The sequence below is a fragment of the Zootoca vivipara genome, chromosome 9 (assembly GCF_965207765.1).
Source record: "Zootoca vivipara chromosome 9, rZooViv2.hap1.1, whole genome shotgun sequence".
Classification (NCBI taxonomy): Eukaryota; Metazoa; Chordata; class Lepidosauria; order Squamata; family Lacertidae; genus Zootoca; species Zootoca vivipara.
In genome coordinates, this window is record NC_142592.1 from 41,924,565 (window position 1) to 41,949,354 (window position 24,790).

The following is a 24,790-nucleotide window of genomic DNA, read 5'->3' on the forward strand; positions in this document are numbered from 1 at the left end:
AGATACTGTCGCTTGTGGGATAGCAAATTTATTCCAGGATCTCTTTGGTTTGTTCTGGTTAGTGCTCCCCAATTCTGAAGGTTGTAATAGCTTTAGAATTACATTTATGCTAGAATTATTTCAGTATTTAACTTTAGCAAAGAGTAACAGTCCATATTAGAGTCAGTTTGAGGAGGGGGAATCTTGTAACAAAAGCAATCCCAACTACACTATTTTAAAAAGTGTAGAGCATTCTTTTAAGTGCTGTGCACTACACAGAATATTCTGAGACACATTTCATAATGCTAGAAATGTTTCAAATGTGTCTCTGGTTTTTGTGTTGTTTTAAAACAAGTAATCCATGGTTTCAAGAAATTAAATTCATGAGATATAAATTCCTCCAGAAAGAAAGCACATTATACTATAACCTACTTAGTTCATAACTTGCTTCGTCTAGGAGAACTATGGGGGGTGGGATAAGGCAGTTGCCTTAATACATTTATTTTATACCTAATGTTTAAATTAGCTGTTGTAATAAGCTTAAAATAAATTTCATTCTGGAGACAATAAATAATGACCAAGTAAAATGGGAGTGAACTCCATTACTACATTTCTCAGCCTGATTTTCTCATCTGTAAATATTGTTGGATGCAACATGTGTCAGAGTTATTCTTGTGGGCTGCAGTTTTCAAGCTATGTGAATGTCTCAGTTTAGAGGGTCATGTGGGTGTACTAATTCCTGGAAGAGAACTGCCTCATTGGTATAGTCCTCTGGGGAATTTAAGAGTTCACATGCAACCTCCTCTTCCTTTCTCAAACAAGAGGGATTGTGCAAGGAAGCTGTTCACAGAAGGGAGTTCTGAAGGGATCCTTGCTTGCTGCAGCTCGAATCTTTTGGAATTTCTGTAGTTTGATTTTGCATTGTACCAGTAGAGTGGATAATCTTGGAAATGCACAGAAAAATATCACTTCTTAGTGACCATCTATAAGGATTTGCTTTTAGAAAGAAAGTCTTAGATGAGTCTGAATCTGCAATCCTTCCTGTATTTTCATTTCATGGATAGTTTCCCTTGAGAAAAGGATTCGGTATGATTCTGCTGGAACCAGAAACTATTTTGATGGCGGTTCAATCAGGTAACTTCCCTTTAGTTAAACAATGTTAATGTGCAAGCAGTACCAGGATGTGGGGAGTGGAACAGAATGCAGAGGTGTGTGTGTATTTTTAAATAAAAAAGGCTGTATGTATTTCAACTTTGAGATTTCCTCCCCTATAAATTCAAATGTTTGAACAATGAGATCACTTCTCTGAATTTCAAGCAAATAGCTGCCAAACCTTGGGTTCTTTAATGAACTGACTGGGAAAGACTCCTCTGCTGATTACTGGCTGTGAGCATGCAGGCTACAGGTTTTAACTTTTGAGGAGTTCTGCATGGAGCACTTGGACTAATCTTTGGGAATTTGCTTCTGCTTTTTATAGAATTTTACTTCTACAAAAATTGTTTTCTTGCTTTCATTTCAAATTCTGCTTCAGATAATTCCACTTTTCCATTGTATATGTACATCCTTACTTTCTAAAGGTATCAAATCTCCTCATTTCACAGTTTAATCATATGAGAGCATGGTTAGTAGAAATTCTTGTAAAGATCCACTCTCATATGATTAAACTGTGTGAAATGAAGAGATTTGATACCTTTACAAAGTAAGGATGTACTACTAATAATAATAATAATAATTTATTATACCCGGCCCATCTGGCTGGGTATATACAATGCTTTCCTCCTGTAAAAACACTTGCAGTGGAAATTGAGTGCATGCCCTCTTAAAGTTAGGGATTGTCTAACGTGTTGTCTAATGGCAATGCAATATTCTCTTTTGTTTACAAGAGGTCCAGAGAATCAACTCTCTTGTGCTAGTGGAATGTTTTGTTCAGATAACTCCTTAAGAAAGCTGTTATCCCTTGCACACTGGACAATTCCTACACTCTTTTTTTTATAAAAAAAAGATAATGAGAGTGGGAATACTATACAAGTCCCAGTTGCTCAGGGTGGGGTGAGGAATTGCTTTCTTTACTTCGTTCTTTCTAAAAAGTTATGTTAGGGTCTGCAGCCAGACTAGTCCTTCTAGACATTTATGAATCAGTATTAAAATAACGTGAGATGAGCGCTGCAACCCCAGAGTCGGTCATGACTGGACCTAATGGTCAGGGGTCCCTTTACCTTTATTAAAACACAGGAAGTGAAATTTGGAACAAAAGGACAGTTTTTAGAGAGTGGTATACTGTGATGATCTGTGTTGGGATTGATGGCTCCTGTTGGGGCATGTAGGAGAGGGATTGGAGCAGGAATAGCAAAGAGTCTGTCATTCATTGTGGATTTTTACCAAGACCTTTTGTAAGTGCCACAGGGTGTACTGGAGGGTGCACTGTCTATCCCAAACTAAGCCATGGCTTGTCTGAGCACCTTGTCCATACCTATCCTCATGGTTTAGCTCTCTCCAGAATAACCAAAAGCTGTAAACCAAGAACCAACATTGGATATGGCTTGTGGTTAGTCTGGAGAGAGGTAAACAATGAATTGCAGTTTGTTGGACATACCAAGGATGACAGCTTAGCAGAATGATGGAATGAGGGGGTTGTGATCTCCTTCTCAAATGACCACATGCTAACACATTGTACTAAGCCACAATTTGGCTTAGCTTGTTGTGTTAACTAGGCCAACCTGAGCCAGGAAACTATGGCTTAATTCCTGCTTGCAATCAAGTGTCTGATCAGGGTTCATTAACCTGAAGTGGGCCATACAGTTGTAGTTTGAAGCTGTATGTGTTTAAATTCTGTAACACTAGTGATTTTTAAAAAGAATATAAAGTAATTTATGAATCTGGCCCTCCTCTCTCTCAACCATCTCCATTGGAAATGCACTAAAGTCTAATGCACGCTATTATAGGATGGTGTATGAAACACAATTTATGGAATTATTTGGCATTAAATACTTGCTGAAAGCTACTTACTTTTTTTTTTAAAAAAGCCTTCACTAAAAATAACTTGAGTGCTGTAGCTCTTTGTCAGTGTTTGGTTTACAGTATATGAGTAGATAAGTATCCGTAAACTTTGTTGCATGTGATCATATGTGTCAGGTTCCTTTTTTCTATTTTAAAGAAACTAGTTCCAGTTACACACACACACACGGATTTTTCTTAAGTTCACTTCCTTTCATTTTGTGATTGTGCTGTCCCAGCCTGCAGCTTCCTCTGCAGATAAACTGGAATTGGGGTTTTCCCCCTTCAAAACATTCCCAGCATGTCCAGTGCTTGGGATGCATCTATTTTTAAAGCATCTTGGTTCCCAGAAAAAGAACTACTTAAGATTTGTCTTTCAAACTCTGTTTGGCTGATGTCATAAACCAGTTCCAGCTGTCTTAGATTAAAGCAAATGCTGATAGTGAAGAGGGATTTCCATGGCATTCTAAAATAGGATGTGTGGGATGCACACTCAACATTTATTGTAGCTTATGAGGCCACTGCTGCTTTAAAAAAAGTGTGTGTTTATATAGACATAAAATCACTATTTTAGTTATGGCTTAAAACAGGTGTGGGGAACTCGATCGGGCTGGCAGATTGGATTCTGATGTTTCCCACACCCCATGGGCCACTTTGACAAGTTGTCAGGGCTGCCCACCTATTCTTCTTTGGGGGTCACTCGTAGCAGAGTAAGATTGTCTTCCATGGACACGGTCTTAACAGTGAGTCTGTAAGTGACTCTGGAGGGCAATTCTGGATCCTTCCACAGTCCTTCCACAGTGGGGACGTAGGTTTCCGAGTGGGAGTTGATCACAGTGAGGGTTTGCGAAACCTGCCTTCCTCTTACGTTTTCTCTCTTTCGTTCTGAGTTCGAGCGTTTTCAAAGTCCAAGACACCTTTGATAAAGGCTGTTCTCCAATTGGAGCAATCACAGGCCAGTGTTTCCTAGTTGTTAGTGTTTATACTACCTTTTTAGATTTGCCTCGAGAGAGAGTCTTTAAACCACTTTTGTTGGCCAAGAGCATTATGCTTTCCATTTTTAAGTTTGGAAAGCGTAGTTGCTTTGGAAGATGATAATCAGGCACCCGAAAAACATGACCAATCCAACGAAGTTCATGTTGAAGAATCATTGCTTCGACACTGGTGATCTTTGCTTCTTCCAGTACGCTATTGACCATGGTACCCTCATGGAACGGCCCCATAGGATGGAAATTGGGGGCACTGTGTTAGTCATTCTTGTTCTACCCACTTGACGAGGTCCAGAGAATAGTTTTGGAGAGTGCTTTTTGCCTTTGGCAGTTATTCTTTGGGGTTCCACAGAGCACTCTTTTATCCCCAGTGCTTTTTAATATCTATATGAAGCCATTGGAAGTGGTCATTTGGAAGTTTGGGGCAAAGTATCATTTGTATGCTGATGACACTCAGCTCTATTTCTCCATTGCATCTGAATGAGGAGAGACACTGTGGGCCCTGCAGCAGTGCCTGAATGCAGTCGGCTATACAGTATGAGGATATAAACTGAGCTGTAGACAAGGCTGCTGTTGACATTCCGACAACTTGCAGGAGACACTGTGTACTGTCTTCACATGCTGCTAGGCATCTTCTGAAATGGGAAGATAATCTTGAAGTGCCAATTGCTTGAGTTTCCTTCCTTCCTGCTACTTTTGAACATCCAAACTCTCTGTAGTTTAATTACTATATAATCCTTCATCTTTCTAGTTCACTACCTTCCATTAAAATGGAGTGCTCATGCTTGGCGTATTACATAATCTCTGTTTGAAATAGTCCATACTTCTAAGGAACTGTACTTGGCACTTGGCTTCAACCCACTTCTGACTCTTGTATTGCTTTCCCAGAACTATAGTCTTAGTTGAACAACCATCTTCCTTCAGCTATACACCCCGCCCATCCTCCCCCACCCTTTGGCACTAAGATCCTCCTTCTAGCTTTCATTTTTTTCTGGAAATGTAGAGCTTGCAGGGATCTTTTGCTTATGCCTAGATACTATATATGAGGGTGGGGGCCTTGTGGGTTTTAAAAAATGCATCCCGTGGTTTTTTTTACCTATGGTTATGCTTTAAATTTTGGAAATTGAAGATGTTGGAAATGTTCAATAAATATTAATAAGCTTAGAGCAGGCCTTCCCAAACTGTGGTCCATGTTGGTGGTTTGCGGTGTGTCTGTGAGGAATGACAGGAGCAGCAAGTGTGCCATCATTCTAATACTTTGTACTGTCAGCAGGGGTGCCAACTTGAATGAAATATTTTTTGGGGGGGGGGTTGTAAGCCTCACCCTCCATAATCAATTAGAAGATGCAACACACACAGAGCATTTGAATGGCAATGCCCATCAACTTGGGGGATGGTGGCCCCCCTCAAATTCTTTATTGGAAAGACTGAAAGGACCTCAGACCCTAGAGGTAGGCAGCTATGGTGGGAAGTGAGCATGCTGCTTGGAAGTATTTACTGGCAGTTAAGGGAAATAAATGCACATGGACAAAACATAGCCAGGACCAATTTTCATGAAGGATGTCTATTAATAGTTATTCGCCTCAATGACTATGTTCTGCCTTTACTGTTTGAGGCACTATGCTTCTGTATACCAGTTGCTGGGGAATGCTTTTGCGCTGAAGTCCTGCTTGTGGAATTCCCACTTGTATCGGGTTGGCCACTGCGAGAACAGGATGCTGGATTAAGTGAGCTTTTTGTCTGATGCTGCAGGGCTTCTCTATGTACCTATGTATGGTACCTTGAGGGGAGATTAACTTCCCTCCTCCCCACAAGGGTAGAGTTTTCCCACCCTTCCATTTGCCTAGTTGTGTATGTGGCTGAGAAGCAAGGCTTCCTGGAAGCCATCTCGTGAGTTGATGTGTAGGAGGGAATTCTCTTTGCACTTAGATGCACTTTTGAGGATATGTTGCTTGAACATGTGTAAGCCTGTATTCCATTCTACTTCACCCCCAAGAGATAAAAAAACTGTCTAAAAGGAAACATGTTGTCAAGAATAAGGAATAGCACACTAATAACAACTTAATTTTCTGTGGACAACCATGCCACCAGTTGTTTTGTGGGTGTGGTTTTACATTTTGCTCTTAAGGTATATACCACCTTAACTGGACTAAGTGGGAGATCCCCAGATCAAAACTATCCTGAACTCTTTTAGAAAGCATTAAAGTAGAGCTTTTTAAAATAAAGGTCAATCTTAATTACCCTTTCACATATATTTTTGTGTCTTTTACTTAGTAAGCATTTATGTTGCCAAATGTTCTTGGAAGAATCTGGAGCTATTGTAATGTATAGTAACTGTCCTTATTGACTGAATGCCACAGGACACAGTGTACTTGAACAGTGAAATTTATGTTTTTGACAAGTTTATTAGATTTCCTTCCATTGCCTATCAGATTTATTTTTAGGAATATTAGAGTGCCATGTTGGTGTGAGAGTCATCTACATCAAACAATTATCATCCTTTGTATTTTTTTTTCTGAGGGAAAACAGGGTGTAATATGAGCAGATTCTCTCTAGTAGCCTTCAAACACTGTTTATCATCGGTGGCACTAAAATGTTTGACTTTGCACATCTTCTTTTTAAGTTCTATATAATGCAGGAGTGTGTTAGGCTTTTAGTACTGTGTAGTGGCTCTAAATAATACGGACAAAATTCTGATAGGAAAAAGGATTTTGTATAATAAATCAAGTGGTCTACTCTCAGTATAACTTAGTTGGATATTGCCCATTATCACAGTTCAGTGATACATTCCAACTAGGCAAAAACACTCCAGGAGGGTGTGGAAAGTGCTGTAGGAGCCAAGTAGAGAGAGCCTAGAGCTGAGGTTCCCATCTCCTGCTTTACAGTTTTTACAGCCAGTTTGTTTCACAAGCCATTTACAGCCACTGGTTAACCTACCATTTTCAGGATTTAATATTTTTTTTATAACATTTCCCGTGTGAGGTGTTGCTTCCTTCTATTTATTTGTAAGTCTGCTCCTTAACCTTACAGAGGACCTTGAATGAAAAGGAGGAGACTCATAAATTATTTCAGTGCAATAAAAATAATTGAGAATGCTTTGTTTCCAAAAGCTCAAAATATCAAGGGAAGTGTTTTATCTTTGACCTTTTTAATATAAAAGCAGCTTTAGGAATCCCACCTGGGACTAAGACTCTATAGGTTTGTCAGAGGTTTCTCCTTTGGCATCAGTCATTAATAGGTTATCATCAGGGTTAATAACTTTGATTTAACCCGGTAGCATAGAAGCCCTCAGTTTTGTCTCACAACAGCCATTTGTTGAAAGCAGAGGTAGCTACAAGGTTGACTTTTCCCGTTTCCAAGAGACCTTTATAGTTCTGCCCTGTAGCAACTCTCCTTACAGAGTACCCAATCATCAGTTTGTCAGGAATAGCCTTACCTGACACTTCTGGTCCTACCGTACATTGACACAAATCTCTTGGACCTACAGCACCCTCTGCTGTTCTAATGTTATTTTATTAAAAGTGTCAGTTGTGCCAAATTGTCTGGTGTACTGTGTGTCTTTTCCATGGTAAGGTTTGTCTTGCTTTTTAGGATATGCCTGAAACAAATCTCAGCTAAAGTGTCTAGAAATCCATGTTTGCACAAGCTAATTTGATTGTTTACTAACATTAAACTTGGCTTTATCCCATGTTTTGTCAAAGGAGTTTAGTAGATTGTACCCGGGTTTAGCCCATTTATACCCAAATAAATCTCATTTTTTAAAAGCTGACAGTGACTTGCCGAAGGCTGAGTATAGACTCCTTAGCGCTTGAGTCCATGGGTGGGGAACCTGGCAGGCAACTGAATTTAGACGAGCCACGCTCACCTTTTAGTCACCTGACTTTAAATTTCATTGGACATGGAGAGCTCTAAGTGCTAAGATAACAGACAACTGATCTCTTACTTTCAGTCTTGGTACTAAGCACCCTAGCACTAACATCTTAAGATCAGCAATAAACCTCTGCTTACTCTTTAAAAGACTGCAGGCAGAGACTTTTCTCTGATCTTAGTTCTGTGATGAGATAAGCCTCTGCCTGCTCAAGGAGCATTTATTTTATCTCCCTGGTGGGATCATGGTAGGCTAAAGCAATTGCTTTGTCTTTATGCTCTCAATTCTTTATTCCTTTGCAACCCTTGCTTGAATTCATGCCATGCTGGTGAATGCAATTCTCCATGTGGAACCAATTCCAGTGAGGCTTGCATTTGACGTGAAATTTTAAAAGAAGTGAGCTCCAGGGGCTCTAATGGTTCTTTAGGAGCTTTGACATTACCTGCCTCGTCCCTGGTGTCATATGACATCATGTTTGGCACAGCTTTCCAAACTCTGTGCCGCGACAGTGTGTAAGTATGTCGTGCAATCACTCCCTGTGCTCCTCCCAACGCTGGAAAGGGGTTAGTTTAACCTCCAGTTTGCTAGTAAAACTGAATTACTGTGTCATGAAATGATTTATATCTAAAAAGTGTGTGGACTTGGCTGAAAGAAAATTGCCCCTGATTGGTCTGATTTGATCTGAGGACTGCAGGTTCCCCATGTCTAATATATCCAGTGATATTTAGATAGCCAATGGAGTCCCTACCTTTGTTGCCATTCAGGGTTGCTTGGCTTCAGCATAATCACCATTTCATAAAATGCAGCATCTGTTTAGAAAAAGAAACATGGGCAGATGCCTTTATACTGAGTCAGACCCTTGGTCCATCTAGGTGAAGTTTTGTCTGCTAGAGATGCCAGGATTGAACCTAGGACTGTCTTCATGCAACACAACTGTTCATCCATCGGAGGCCTAAAGTTAAAACGTGTGCATTATGTTTCACTTAAATGGAAAATGGTTTGCCCTAAATAATAATGGTTTTGCTGTTCCCGCAAAAGCTTATATCTTAGTTAAAATGTTGCATTTAAGTTTTTTACACTCCTTCACTTTCAAACTTTAACTCTCATTCACAGATATTTGCTGGCTGAAACACTGTAAAACTCCTCCCCATCTTTTGTAGTGACTTTTGTTTTCCTCATGCTTTGATTTAGAGCAGGCATGTCAAACTTGCGGCCCTCCAGATGTTTTGGACTACAATTCCCATCTTCCCCAACCACTGTTCCTGCTAGCTAGGGATCATGGGAGTTGTAGGCCAAAACATCTGGAGGGCCGCATGTTTGACATGCCTGATTTAGAGTCTGGGAAGAATCTTTGGGATTCTTGGAGAAGGAGCCTGCGTCACTGAGAAACATTTGACTTTTTGGCCTTGTAGTGAAGCTAGAAATCAAGTCAGTCTAAAAGCATTCCTTAGTCAAGCTGGCCTACTTACCCTTTAGTTTGAATATGAAAGGGAATCTTGAGTGGGAATCCTGGCATTTCTTACCACCTGTTGGGGCAGCTGCAGGTTATGTGAGAAGACTATTGATAAGACTATGGATTCTCGAGGATGTTTCAAGGCAGGTGGGAGAGATGTGTAGGGAAGTGGCAGTCTTTTTATTTTGTGCTTTCTTGGACCCCTTATTTAACATGTCCATGTATCCATGAGAAGTCTGGAGGGTGGCAACACGAGGAGCCTTTTCTGTGGTGGCTCCCCATTTGTGGAATGCTCTCCCCAAGGAAGCTCACCTGGCATTATAAATCTTTAGGTGCCAGGCAAAAACTTTCCTCTCTGACATGATGTTTTAGAAGTGGCCAGGATGTTTTCCCCCTCTTGGTTTTAATGTTTCTATGTGTGACTTTTTGTCTGTTTTGTTTGTAAGTTGCTTTGGGTTGCCCTGGGCAAGATAAAGCGACTAACAAATTCAATAAATAAGAATAAGAATATCAGTTGTGCAACTCCAACTGAGCTGTGAGGTAACTGGTGGGAGGATGTAAAAATATGACAGACCAAATAAAACTTGCTACCAAGCCTTTTCAGCACACAGACCTGGCTTCAGCCTGGTTTTGTACCACTGCAGTGATGGCATAGTAGAAGAAGATAGATACTGGTGATGTGGGCAGATCACTGCATGTTGTGTGGGTCTCTGTTGCCCAAATGGTTAAGATTGTGAAGGCTAACAATTAGAGACATTTACACATGGCGCTGTGGGTTAAACCACAGAGCCTACGGCAGGCATCCCCAAACTGCGGCCCTCCAGATGTTTTGGCCTACAACTCCCATGATCCCTAGCTAACAGGACCAGTGGTCGAGGAAGATGGGAATTGTAGTCCAAAACCTCTGGAGGGCCGAACTTTGGGGATGCCTGGTCTAGGGCTTGCCGATCAGAAGGTCGGCGGTTCAAATCCCCGTGACAGGGTGAGTTCCCGTTGCTTGGTCCCAGCTCCTGCCAACCTAGCAGTTCGAAAGCACGTCAAAGTGCAAGTAGATAAATAGGTGGCGCTCCGGCGGGAAGGTAAACAGCATTTCCGTGTGCTGCTTTGTTTCGCAAGAAGCGGCTTAGTCATGCTGGCCACATGACCTGGAAGCTGTACGCCGGCTCCCTCGGTCAATAAAGCGAAATGAGCGCCGCAACCCCAGAGTCGGTCATGGCTGGACCTAATAGTCAGGGGCCCCTTTACCTTTACACATGGAACATAAAATTAATTTGAAGAAGAGTGCTACTACTAAGGGAAGAATTTGCTCAATATTGCTTATTGGTGTTTTGTCATCTCTTTCAAATTCAAGTAGGTTGAGGTGCTTCTCTAGTAGATGCAGAAGGCACTAGGTAAGGTAAAGGTAAAGGACCCCTGGACAGTTAAGTAGTCAAAGGGGACTATGGGGCTTTTCAGGCTGAGGGAGCCAGCGTTTGTCCACAGAAATCTTTCTGGGCCACGTGGCCAGCATGACTAAATTGCTTCTGGAGCAACAGGACACTGACAAGTGCCAGAGCACACGGAAACACCATTTACCTTCCTGCCAGAGTGGTACCTATTTATCTACTTGCACTGGTATGCTTTTGAACTAATAGGTTGGCAGAGGCTGGGACAGAGTGTGGGTGGTGCTGTGGTCTAAACCACTGAGCCTCTTGGGCTTGCTAATCAGAAGGTTGATGGTTCGAATCCGCACAAATGAGTGAGCTCCCGCAGAAGGCACTATACATAAGGAGAAAGTGTATTGGTACCAGTATATAAAATTAGGAAACTTGTGGGAAATACCCAAAGGAGAATCAAGCTGAAGATTACGGAACTATGCGGTGAAGAACATTCGTGAAGAAAAGGGAAATAACAGCGAAGGAGGATATAGAACATTCTGTAGAGAAAGATGTGCAACTTAAAATGTTGTATAAAGTAAAGCAGTTTAAGATATTGGGTATTTGCTTGAACACTGAAGATGTTCTTTATCTATATGGCAACCTCCTCAGTAGCATGTCTGAAAGTCCAACTAGAGAGCAGCAGTGCCTTATCTCATCCCAGTAAATAACTTCTCTCATTCAACAAAGCAAAGTTAGCTTTAACTGAAGTTCTATGCAGCTCACTCTTGCTTTTTATGTTGCATTGGGCATGGATATGAAAGAACATACGGTATCCTTCACAATCCCAAATACTATTTCCACATCCTTGAGGGAAACAATGCTAAATTGATCCAAGTTGCTATGTCAGTTGGCTGCTTCTAATACCTCTGGTGTGGCTGCAGTAGTAATCGTAGTTTCCAAGATGAATCATATTTGAATGATTTCATCAGTGTATAATAGTGCAAACTAAACATGTCACAGTGATCTGTAGATGCCTCATCCTTTGGCTGCTCTTTAAGGTCCTTGTATCAACAGGAGCTTAGCTGGATGCAATTTCTATTGACATTGAGTGACAGAGGCAAAAAAAGTTTACTTCGTTCCACCTTGTAGACCTGTGAAATGTTGGCAGTACTCCAGAAAATGTTGGTACTTCACAAAATCCTTAAAACTGGCCCGCTAGTTTTAAACTGCCACCTTTTATAACCTTCCTGAAAACAGTAAATTCAGTAAAGATAGAGTCTGATGCTGGAATTCTCTTTTGTCAAGCTTATTTTCTTTATGATGCTTTCATAAACAGCATTACCATGTGTGGGTAACAATTTCTGGTTCAGTTCCTGCCTAGTCTGGGGTCACTTTTGGCTTTCTTAGATGAATCTGCTGGCCTGGTTCAGATGTAAAGAAAATCCATGGTTTCCCATTACATGAACAAGTCTGCAAGGAGCTTGCGTGCTCCTTCTCCTGTTTTGCATACAGGAGGAAGCTATCTAAAGTTGCTGCTTTTGATTTTAAACAAACCAAACACAGAAATGATGGTTTGTTTCTACAAGAATGGAAACCACGGTTTGATACCTGGACTGTACCCATTAACCGTAGTTTAAACAAAATTCAGTTCCTTAAATTGATGTCACAGAAAACTATGGTTGGTTTAAATTCAAAGCCAAAGTTTTGGTCATCTTTTGACATGTGAAAGACTAGGAAGGGAATTTGTAAGCCTGAAGCCCATTGATGTTAGCAGGAAACAATCTCCCCTCCTTTTCAGTAGCAGGATGGAAGGAACAGGGCTGGGCAGGTTTGGGGCTCAGTGGAGGCCAGATGGCAACAGGCTGATGAGAGGGTGCTGGGTGGTGTTGATTTTGGAGTGTGTGTGTGTGTGTGTGAGAGAGAGAGAGAGAGAGAGAGAGAGCGAGAGAGCGAGAGAGAGCACACACTTTGACTCCAGCACCACCTGCTGCTAGTATGCAGTCCCAGACTGCTTTCTACTACAGGAATGTAGCACTTGATCCCCAAAGGGTCGCCTGTCCGTGTTCTACTGCAATTTGGGAGGGAGGACAAATTGCCTTTTGAAATTGGTAGAGCTCTTACTCCATGTTTTGTGATATATTTTTAAACAGGAGATTTGTTGTTGTTGTTTAGTCGTTTACCGTCTCCCTAATGCTAGGGTCGATTCACATGAAGCTTGATATGTTTTCCCCTCCTCCCCAAATGTAGCATCTGCATGGCTGCTGCAGCTGCAACTTTGAAATTGTTTTTTTAAAAACCACGTGAGTGTCCAGGTGATAATAACTGCTGGGAATTCATAGAACTGCCACATAGACAGTTTCCATATGAACAGGCTGCCACATAGCCACAGAGTTCCAATGTTGCAAGGCCTGTGCTACAATACTGAAATGGTTTTTCAGCAGCCACCACATGGGGGCTCTAATTTTGAACTGGCCTTTTAGCCCCTCTCTTGAGGGTATTGAATTTATAGCTAAATCAAGACTGTTGGCATAGTTCAGAGTGTGTATTGGGCATCTGTAGAAATAAGTCAGTTGAGGCTCCGGGGAGGCAAGAGGGTAACTACTACTGTGTAAACGAAGCATTCAAATTACGTTTGCGTCTTTATATCTGCTAAGGGTTTTTGTTGCCTTGGCGCACACATTTGGAACATAAAAATGTAGTAGATGTACTTTACCACAGAGGCAGAGCTAAATCTTGGATGCGTTCTCATATTTGTTGAAAGGGAATGGTAATCTGGTTCTTGGTGCTTAGAGTACAGTTTGGCAGTTGAAATATTTAAAGTGCAGTGCCCTCAGATTTGTGAGGTAATGAGAGACTGATATGGAAAAGGAAGTGGGGAGGTCTGGAGGTGTGGAAAGAGCTCAGAATGTGCTTTGACGTCATCTGATAGGTTTTCCAGCATGCAGCGGCTATTCCTGCTCCATCTACAGTTCATGTTATTTTAAAACTCTTGTCAAAAGTGAGGGTAGCAGTATATCCTGTGTGTATGCAGGTCCACTGTGGGGGCAGGGACTGCCTTGGGGCCTTTCAGCAGCTGGGCAGGCATCCAGATTCCCAGGCTGGCTGACTCCCTGTGCCTGAGAGAAACTGCCACTGAAGTTTCTCTGTCCATCATGCCTAGGAAACTCCTGAGCTGCTTGAGCAGCTGCAGCCAGTTGCCTGGAAGGATAAGCTCCACACTCTGAGCAGCATGTACAATGTGCTGCATACTTAGAAGTTTTGCTCAATCGCTCTGAAAGTCATTGTCGCCACAAAGTGGCTTCTTGGGAACACTCCCTGTTTAGTTAGTCTGTGTACCAAATTGTTCTAAAATATCATGTAATCCCTGTAAAGGTAGATTTAGAGTGAAGCTTTTAAATGTACAGGTATATTCCCTTTTGTGTTCCAATCTGGGTGCAAACATTTGGAGAAGTCTTGAATTTCTCTGTGGACTTCATTCTAGATTTTTGAAGCTTTGCCCTTGCTCAGCAATAACATCCAAGAGACCTCTTAATTCTTAGGATGAAAATTGTGCAATTCTTTCACTATAGGGAGTAGGACTAGGAGTGCTATCCCAGTTTTCTTTCCTGTGGGACTACATGTTGTCATGTTTTTATCTGTTAAATATTTTAAATAATTAGTTGTTTTTGCCCTATAAGGCAATAATTATTCATGTTGCAACATTTCTTTGCAAAGAAATGGAAATGTTTTTGTATCAGACCTAACCAAGAGAAGGGATCTTCCTTGAATGTTTTCAAGACAAGAAGATACATTATTATAGCTCCTTTAGATCTAGAGCAAGAATTAGGCTAACTGACCCTATGGCTTTTTTTCAACTTGTGCCAGATTTCACTAGCTGTGCCAAGAGGGAGGGCAAGGGCTGTGGCTCAATGGCAGAATTCTTGCTTTGCATGCAAAAAGGCTAGGTCCAGCCCTAGCATAACCAGGTAGAGATTCCTTTCTGAAACCCTGGATACCTCTTGCTAACCAGTATGGAGAAAGAACTAGATGAACCAGTGTCTGACTCTGTATAAGAAAGCCTTCAATGTTCCTAGGAGGGACATTCTCGCCTCCTTGAGGAAAGCAGTATCAAATTGATCAAGGAGTGCTAAGAGTTAAAAAATATTTTCTCCTTGATTATTGCAAGTTCTAGTTCTGCAGTGAATGGTAGCAAGCAGCTGGAGGTTCATGATAGTCCTTTATAAAATGGAGATGCATTCTATTAATGTTTTTTTCTGACACAATGCTCCATTGTACTGTAGTATTTAACAGTTGTTAACCATTGAAAACCAGAATAAGGTCTGCTTTCAGAAATGGAGCAGACAGGTTAAACTAAACCACTTCTTGTGATACAGTTATTTTGGTATTTAACGCACAGAGAATTCTCTTGTGTTAATCAGCACCTTTTCTGGGTAAACTATAATTGAGTATTGGTTAAATGGATGCCTCAGTGCCTACTGATCCAGAGATTCCCCCCCCCCCCAAATATTTGTGAACACAGCAGTTAAGCTTCAGCGGTGGAGATGAGGAGGAGAGGGCAGGAACTAAATTGCATGATGATGCTTGCCTGACAAATGTTTGAGGCCTGAGTAGAGAAACCAACTGCTTTACTATTTTGGGTGAATGAGGTTAGCTATTGCTGCAAGCAGCTTCATGAAGGAATCCATCCATCTGTCAATGTGCACAGCCGTGAGTGAGGCTCAGTACTCCCTAGCTTCTTACAATGTGCATGTACGTACACCCCTTCTTGAGGGAGGGGAGGCATTTTTCTTTTTGAATCTAGTGGTAATGGAACTGGCCGGTAGCTGAGAGTAAGGCTACACGAGTGTCTTTGTACAACTTTTCTGACGAGTCCCTTTCTGAGGATTATACAGCCCTCCAGAGGCCTCAGGGACATTTTGGTCTTGGGATTTACTTCAGTATGTTGGACAAAACCAAAACCCTCCAGCCCGCTTATGGTGGGATTGTGCCATTTGTAGAGATTGTGTCAAAGGAACAAAAGAATGTAAGCTTGAGTCAGGATTCTTACCACAGCCTGCGGGAAGGTTCGTAAGCTCTTTCTATTTTCCTATTTTCCTGTGACAATTCTTAATGGTTTGCATATTGAATCTGTTATGGTCTTCCAGTATATCATAGATCTTTCCAATGAATTAGTTTGTGCTGGTAGTGTTACTTGCTTGGATGTGTTTCAGCTTCTCTTGGAAGCTGCTGCTTGTTCCATTTTATGAAGGTCTCTTGTAAGCAAGGGTATGAATCATTCTGTTAGAAATTTAATTGGTTTTTACAGCAAATGTGGGAGACTCTAGTCTTCAGCATGCCATCTGCCTCAGTAGCACATGTAGTTGCAGTACAGAGTGCTTATCAGGGACAGAAAAAGGATATAAATTGGTTATGAATATTCAATGAATATTCAATATTTGATCCATGTTCTTGAACAGGTATTTGGGCAGGGGGAATTAAGGTATGAGACATCCAAGGAATGAATATTATTGTAAGCAGGGGGATTATAGGAGATTTGTTTGAAGAACAGGCAGTATTGGGGCAGGGAAGGAGATGTGAGGAAATTGAGGCAGTCAGCAGAAGGGTTCATTTTAGCAGAAATAATGAAGGTGTCTGTAATGAAGTCAAGCATGCCACTATATGGAAAGGCTGAAGGTGAATTTATGGGCAGATGTAACCAATAAAGTGTCCTGTAGTTGTTGATGGAGTAAAACTCCCATGGTCCCTGACCATTGGCTGTGCTGGCTGGGATTGACAGAAGAGAAATGTCAACAACATCTGGAGAATACCATATTTGCTGCCCTGCAATAAGGAAATTGTGTTTAAGATGAGGAAACAGTACTTTAGAAATCTCCAACATTCACAAAAGTTTACAAACTCTAGGTATTTTCCTGTATCATTTTAGTCTACTTTACCACATATGTTAAAATTGAGCGAGTGCTCAGAAAAAAAATCTAATTGAAATGTAAAATGACCACCAGTTTTTTTTTTAAGAAAGTCTGCTTTCTCTGAGCATTGTGTATCTTCTCTAGCAAGATGACTGGGAATTATAGCATTATACTGCTATAATGTTTCACACATAGCAGTTGTAAACTAGAGATTTTGTGTTTTTTTTTTTAATGTACATCTCTCTGAGTTGCTGCAGGCATTTATGGATTGGAACCAACCAACACCTTCGATTTATAATCTGAACCCACCTGATAAAAGGCTGCCTGCTTACATTTTTGCCAATCATCTCTCTTAACTGTTCCCCAAAGCAAAACTGTCATTCAAATCTGTTGGGTAAGTGCATCTTTTCTTTCCCCGAACTCCCACACAAAGGGGTGTAAAGATTCTTGCTGTTTGGTGAAGCTGCTTCTTTTGGAAACATGTAAGTCCAGAATCCTTTCTATAAAGCAAGTGTACATCGCCAGGATCTGTCAGACATATGTAGATAAATTCAAAACATTGCCAGCCAAGGCAATCGGTGAGTTACCAGCCCCAAGGGAGGTAAGCAGAAGATTTGGAAAGAGACCACAACAGGAATGGGAGCTGGAATTTGTGTTCAAGATGTAGAGAGCAAATATGTAGCAGAAGTGTGGTAGCAGGTTGTGACTGGTTCTTGAAGTAAAAGCAGGTATGTTTTTTGAATATTGGTCGATCGGGTTATTTGCTTTTTGTGTAGTGTTCCAAAATTCTAGGATACTCAGAAGGATGCTGGACATGGCAAAAGGCAGGGTTCAGCTGTAGCAGGCACTCAGGATACTTTTGACAAAGTAAAGTATTCACACGGAAACAGGCCTGAGCAGCAGCCAGTAACCTTCTCTTGTTAATGCAAGGCTCTGGGGGGAAAGGAGGAAGCTAAAAAAGAGATATTGCAAATGGAAGTGCAGGTTACAGTAAGGTTTTTGAAGAATCAGCATTAAAAACTGTCCTTGTGGGGTGGGATTCCTGCCAGAGCTTACACTCCAATTCTGGATAGCTCCCAGACAAGGCATATACTCTGGAATTTATTCAAGCCCAGTATGGTCCAGCCATTTGACTTACTTGTTTTTACTTGCAATCCCATTATACCAGCTGTGCTTGTGTAATGTATTTGCAAAGGCAGATGCTGTGAGCTCTGTGGAAATGCTTTGCACTGCACTCTAGCAGTTACTGCTACTCTGTCTATGCTCTAAGACCAAGCACTCCAGCTTGATCAACTTGGCTCAGAGACTTCTAGCATTATTAACACTTCCATACAGTGTCTCTATTCAGATGTGTTTGGTGTTTGTGTTTTAGTCTATCATGCTTTAGCCTCTCTATACTGCTATAATGTGCCCCTTCTGACTCTATCTCATCCTGTGCCTACCTGTCTTGCTGGCCTTACACTTGGAATGGGTAGCATTTCAGAGAAAACAACATTGAAGGTCCTTGCTTTCAACATCCTACCTCACAGCCTAAACTTCACTTCCAGGACGTCGTTTACATTTCCTCACTTCATTGGTGTCACAGCCACTAACTCCTCCCACAAACTATCAGGCTATCTTCTAGACCAGGCATCCGCAAACTGCAGCTCTCCAGATGTTTTGGCCTACAACTCCCATGATCCCTAGCTAACAGGACCAGTGGTCAGGGATGATGGGAATTGTATTCCAAAACATCTGGAGGGCTGAAGTTTGGGGGTGCCTGATCTAGACAATGTGCAGCACCCACAATTTTTGTGTCGGGTGAACAAGCCAGTATGCAATCTGCACACCTATCACACACCCAGCTATCTATGCCCCCAATTATCAAATCAGTCACTATTAGTATTCCCTTCATGGATCAATGCCTTGTCGTGGCGAAGGGGCTTGAATAACTCAGAGAAGCTATGAGCTATGCCATGCAGGGCCACCCAAGATGGACAGGTCATAGTGGAGAGTTTTGACTAAACGTGATCCACCTGGAGAAGGAACTGGCAAGCCACTCCAGTATCCCTGCCAAGAAAACTCCATGACATGAGTTTGACCAAACTGCGGGAGGCAGTGAAAGACAGGAGTGCCTGGTGTGCTATGGTCCATGGGGTCACGAAGAGTTGGACACGACTAAACGACTAAACAACAATTCCCTCTAGCGCAGGCATGTCCAACTCCCAAGAGACTGCGATCTACTCAGTATAAAAAGACTGGTTGTGATCTACCCATTGTCATTGCCAGAAGTTTGTTTGTTTTAAGTATTCTGGAACACTACGGCGATCGACCAGGGACACCCCTGCGATTGACCAGTCAATCGCAATCTACCTGATGGACATTCCTGCGCTAGGGTATATCCTTCGTACTTTCAGCTGGGTCCTTTTTTAACCTATAAAGTGTAATTCATTTAACATAAACTGAAATATACATTGAGCTTGATCTAAAAGTTAAGCTTACCTTTTTTGATTCGAAGCTGACTCACCCACTAGCTAGGTTTCTGCCATGTGGAATTCTATACTAGTGGTTAGGATTTAGTGTAGTTCTCTTGCATACTGTAATACCTCTATTGCAAGCCTTTTTGTTTGTGAGCTTTGTCAGCATTCTAGTCTTGCTGTGACAGCTGAAATGGCAAACAATGGTTAGTGCTTGCCCTCCAACCCAGAAATGGAAACTCACTTCAAACCAAAATTTCAGATTTTGGTTTAATGGGAAAGTTTTGTGTGATGAAGCTAAGCAAATAATTCAGTTATCGCTACCATGTATAGTGGAGGCCGTAACTTGAATAAACCCCTTTCTTCTTCTTTATGGGTTCTGATTAGGATAATTTGCTAACCTCTACTGCACTGTTTGGGAAGTGGGTGGCACTGTAGTCTAAACCATAGAGCCTAGGGCTTGCCAATCGGAAGGTCAGCAGTTTGAATCCCCACGACGGGGTGAGCTCCCGTTGTTCGGTCCCAGCTCCTGCCTACCTAGTAGTTCGAAAGCACATCCAGTGCAAGTAGATAAATAGGTACGGCTCCGGTGGGAAGGTAAATGGCGTTTCTGTGCGCTGCTCTGGTTCGCCAGAAGCGGCTTAGTCATGCTGGCCACATGACCTGGAAGCTGTACGTCGGCTCCCTCGGCCTATAGAGCGAGGTGAGCGTGCAACCCCAGAGTCATCCGCGATTGGACCTAATGGTCAGGGGTACCTTTACTGCACTGTTAGGGCCAGTCCCAAGCACTGAGCTACTTTCATAGTTTGTGCTATGATGCATATCATACTTCAAATTGTTACTGTTACATTATGTTTAGGTATAAGGGCTTTGTTCAGAATTTCTCTAATATTTTGATTTTCAGAGGAAAGTAACACTCTTGTTCTGTACTGTACTGTATATACTCCCAAGTTATTGGTTCCTGCCAGACGGAAAGGCACTGCCACTGTGTGCTCATTTTGAACATACATTCAGCTAGTAAGTACCATGCACTAATCAGGTGGTTTTCTTTTCTTGTTGTCTGCCTTGTCCTTAGTAAAGATGGCACATTTCAGCTTTTATAAATGAGGGTCATCATGACACAGTTTAGAAGCATATTGCATAAATATACCACATATTCAAACAGGAAAACTGAAACTAATGAACACATAAGAGCTGGATGCGGAATTACAGGAAGAACTGCTCCATCTGAATAGTAGAATTAGGATGTTACAAGAAATTAGGTGATAAGGGAGTTTAGAACAGTATAGATACCTGAAGCAGCTTCTTTCTGTTCAAACTTTTTGGATACATTTGACATTTTCTCTCTCCTAGTTTACCAGACTGCTCCTATGAGCCACAGCTGTTACCTTAGACCTAGTGGTAACTGTCTGAGGCACACTTGCTTAGCATACTGTGATCTAAGTCTGTTTTCTAAAATTGTCATTGAATGTATGGATTTAGAAATTTGGCAGCAAAAAAGAACCCACATGGAGTTGTCTTCTCTTGTTAGACCCATTTAAAATTATAGACTAACTTAGGTCTTGTCCATTAATATCAGTAGGCCTACTCAAGAATATGACTAGCATTGATTATATCCCATTGTGCTTTAAACACTTTGATTGCTTCCCTACCAAGAGGACAATTAATTTGTCTGAGAATGTTTTGGGTGCTTGTCCATGACTGCAGTGCAGTGGCCCAGTATTAATGGAGATGTTCAAGGCGTGTGTATGTGTGCATTTATACTGGCAATATTGCATTCATTTCAGATGGAGACACCAAAATACAAAATATTTAATTATAAGGGCTTTTTTCATTCCAGTCAGCCAACTTGAATAAAATGAGGGGGAGGTACACCATCGAGCTTTGACTTGATGATTTGAGAAGTGTGCAATCCCAAATTAAGGATTCACAGTTGCTACTCAGAGTGAACTTTGTATAAAAGTAAGATTTCTATTTCATTCACAATAGATTTATTAACCATCTTCCTCAAGCTTTGTTGTATTCTGCTATTGCAGCAACATCAAATGCAAAAAAAATCAGCAGAAAAATATTAATTTATTTTAAAAGATTTCTAGGCCACCCCCAGGACAGTGTCCTCTGGGTGGCTCACAAAATTAAAACAAAAGGGACTGTATGTCTCTTGAAGTTGCTGAATTACTGAGTGTGTTCTTGCTATACTAATTTGTGTCAGTTCAAATCGATCAAAGCATCTCTTCAAGACAAAGTTATTATTTATTTTGAGGAAGTGTACATTTAGGTAAAACCAACTTACATGTTTTACATTTATACTCTGCCTTTCCCCCAAGGAGCTGAAGGTGGCATGCAAGGTCGTCTTCTCCCTTTCCACTATTTCCCTCACAACAGTTGTGTGAGGTAGGTTTGGCTGAGAGAGCAGCTGGCCCACTATGGGCTTCATGATTGAGTGAGTATTTGAATCTGAACTTCCAGTCTTAGTCCAGAATTTTACCCACTTAACCATATTGGCAGTATAGATCAGGTGTATGGAATCTTGCGCCCAGGGCCCAATGCATCCGTCTTGACTTGGCCATTGGGACTCTGCCCTGACCAAACATCCTCATTGGTCCTGCTCCGCACCCTCCTCTAGTGATTTTACCTTGCTGGAACATGTTATTGAACTGAGAAAACAACTCTTTGTGTCTAGGATGGAGTCTGATGTGTGTGTGTGTGGCCATGCCCACCACTGTCACGTGGCCCTTGTAATGTTTGCCATAATGTGGCCCTCTGAATGGAAAAGGTTCCCGACCCTTGGCATAAACAAATATCCTAGGCCACCGTGCTAAATAAAGTTCTGAAGAATCTACAAATTACCCAGAACAGTGTTTCTGAAACAGTTGACCAGGATCAGCCAGTGCCACTGGATGAAACAAACAGGTAATTTTTTTGGGGTAGGGTTACAGTATAAGTTGAGCCTGAAAGGAGAATGGGAGAAGAAATTGCAGGAGATGGGTAAAATACTTTTGAGATGCATGTAGGGATGGGAAGGGGGGGTGAAACAAAAGAAAAAAACATTCTCCTACGCTGAATCAGACTTTGGATCGGCAAACTTTGCCCCAAATGTAGAGGTTGTACCTTATCTCCAGAGCAGATGTCTGTACTGAGCTTAAGGAAAGCTGATATATAGAACTCCTTGCTGCAAGGAAAGTGCCATGGCAAAGAATTTAGCAATATCCAGAGATGGATTAGATAGCATGATGTCAATAATGGCCAGCTGATTGTACCAAAGTCTTCTTCCGTTGTGTGATGATGCACCTCAGGAATTTCCAGCCATCTCAGGTTTTGCCTTGAGGGCAGAAAGCTTGATAATTCCTGATCTATCATTTTAAAACTCAGTATGACACACAGTCAACAAGATCATATAACTCATTAGTCACACTAATGACTTGAGTGTTATCAAAGGGAATAATTTCCTTTGGAGGTAGAATTAGGCAAGTGGGACCTGCACTTTTTAAAAATAGAATACCTTTTTGTATTTTTGCACTTTCACCCAAGCTTGATGATATCCCCCTCTTTTTTGTGCATAGTATAGTTTTTTTGTGCATAGTATAGTATAGTATAGTATAGAGTCGGTCACGACTGGACCTAATGGTCAGGGGTCCCTTTACCTTTACCTATAGTTTTGGCTACATAATAAGGATCAACTTTAGGGAACTTTAGCCTAGGTTATCCTCTTTAGAATCTTTTTTGTTTTACCTTTAGTAAAAGAGTTCCTTATCACTAGATCGGCTTCAAGGGAAAGAGCAAAATAGGCTGTTGAAAATGGATGAAAATATATTTGAGATTTTTCTGAAATTCTAAAAGTTATTGGGGAGAAGGGTCTGGTATGAAGGCTGTTGAAGTGCATCTGTTTTCCTTGATGCTTTTGAAGTGTGTGTCTCTTGTCTATTTGCAAGGGACTGTGGTTGTATTCAGCAGCACTGGAAGCATGTGAACAAATGCCTGGTCTGCTTACTGGCAGCTGTCTTAGCAATCTTTCAGAAGTAAAAACTGTTTTGTTTCTCAGGAAGATTTCTGGGAGCTTGGAAATGCAAATATTAAATCACCATGGTTTGAGGTGGAGAAGATTTCCTTCCATCCACCAACTGGAACTGAGTAAAATTCAGTTAAAGGAACTGATTCTGTTTTCTACATTTCATATCTGCTTTTGTAAGCCACCCCCCTTTATAGCCCAAAGGGAAGTAGTTCAAATTTTCTCAGCATTTTTGCATTGGTATAATCCCCTGACATGAATATAAATAGGGTGTCTTGCCCCGAGTGTCTCCTAAAGATATTACAGAGTAAATCAACAAGTTCTCCTTTTCCTTACTGTGGTTGCCAAGGAAGCTGTAAAGAAACTCCTGGCATTTTGCAGCAGTAGTTGTTCCTGCACTCAAGTAAAAACAGGAATGGGGTGTGAGATGTAGTAAAGCAAACAGTTTTCTGTAAGTTTTGTCCTATGCTTAAGATTGATGAGCTCTTCAAGAGTTCATACACATCATAGGAGCAATATGCACTGTAAAATTGAAATGAGTGCCAGTTCTTCCAGCTGATGGAATACACAGCCATGACTCTTTAGGTGGTGTGTACAATCTGCTTCATTTAAATGTTTATGAACTATATAATCTGCCAAAGTGCATAGACAGTTCACATTCCCCCTCAGCCTTCAGTGGATTAAAGTATTACAGTATTCTCTAGAATGGCATCATGTTTCATGTACTGTACAAGGCAAAGGCCTGCTCTAAATAAGCTTGGCAGCACCTCCAATCTAAGATCGAAGCTCATATGTTTGCTACAAGAAAGCATTGGCATCCAGGGAAGTTTTTAATGTGTGATGTTGTATTGTGTTTTTTACTGTTTTTTGTTGGAAGCTGCCCAGAGTGGCTGGGGCAGTCAGATGGGTGATATATAAATAAGTTGTTGTTGTTGTTGTTGTTGTTGTTGTTGTTGTTGTTGTTGTTGGAGTGCATACCTCTGGATCTCTGCCGCATTCTAACTCTTTTTGAACCTGGCAAACAATATTTCATGAATCCATTTAAAAGCTGGTTAGCACTTTGAGCTTTCAGCAATTTCACTGTAAGCGCCTTAATTTTTATTTCTTAATGGTCTCACACTTCGAACCACATACCTTCTATGCTGAGTATGTTTTGTGAGCACTCATGATTCAGAAGGGAATATGAACATTTCATATGAATTGGTTGCTAGCTGTCAGGGTCACCATAGCAAGAAAAGAATATAACCTTTTCAAATAAACTTCAGATTAATTGGGGATGGGGGTGTGGTTTTGAGCTCTTTATTGCTTATTTGCATTGGTTATTTGCATTGGTAGCTTAGCAGTTAGTGCTGAATTGAAATCGATGTTAGTATTCATCTGTCTTGAGAAATAATGGAGTGTGCCTCTGGGGGTGAAGTCAAACCATTCTGTTAGCAGCACCAAGTGACCACCTTAGGATGCAAGCCTGGGCAGTGTGTATGGAGGTCCTGGGCTGCCCAGACAACAAGACACCCCACCCCCCAGCCTCGCTGATGGTGATCCAAAGGAAAGCAGAGTGATATGTTTGGCACCAGCTTGGCTGCAGGAGTTGCCAGAAGGCACCATCCAATTGTCTTAGGGACTCCAGTCTGGATTTGTGTAGGGTTTCCTCCTTAGCTTTTTCTTCTCCTGAAAAACAGTGGAGGTTTAGGATCAGTTTTTCTTCTCCTAGATGGGCTGCCCTCCCAGGTTGACAAGCCCCAGCTACCTCTTGAGGTGAAATAATGTGGCAGTTATTT

At 41.4% G+C, this 24,790-nt stretch overlaps 1 protein-coding gene across 13 annotated transcripts in view; it reads left to right on the plus strand.

Moving 5' to 3' along the window:
* Window positions 1-24,790, plus strand: part of MRTFA (myocardin related transcription factor A) — a 91,220-nt gene that overhangs the window by 30,986 nt on the left and 35,444 nt on the right. The window contains exon 1 of one of the 13 annotated variants that reach the window (XM_035127057.3): window positions 797-1,113. The exons of 10 other annotated variants lie outside the window; for them this stretch is intronic. In XM_035127057.3, coding sequence (XP_034982948.3) covers window positions 1,068-1,113 — 46 coding nt within the window. In that variant the 5' untranslated portion in view covers window positions 797-1,067. Of the gene's footprint in view, window positions 1-796; window positions 1,114-15,504; window positions 15,705-24,790 lie in introns of those variants that run through there. 2 more of the 13 variants (XM_088676640.1, XM_035127056.3) reach the window with 2 other exon arrangements.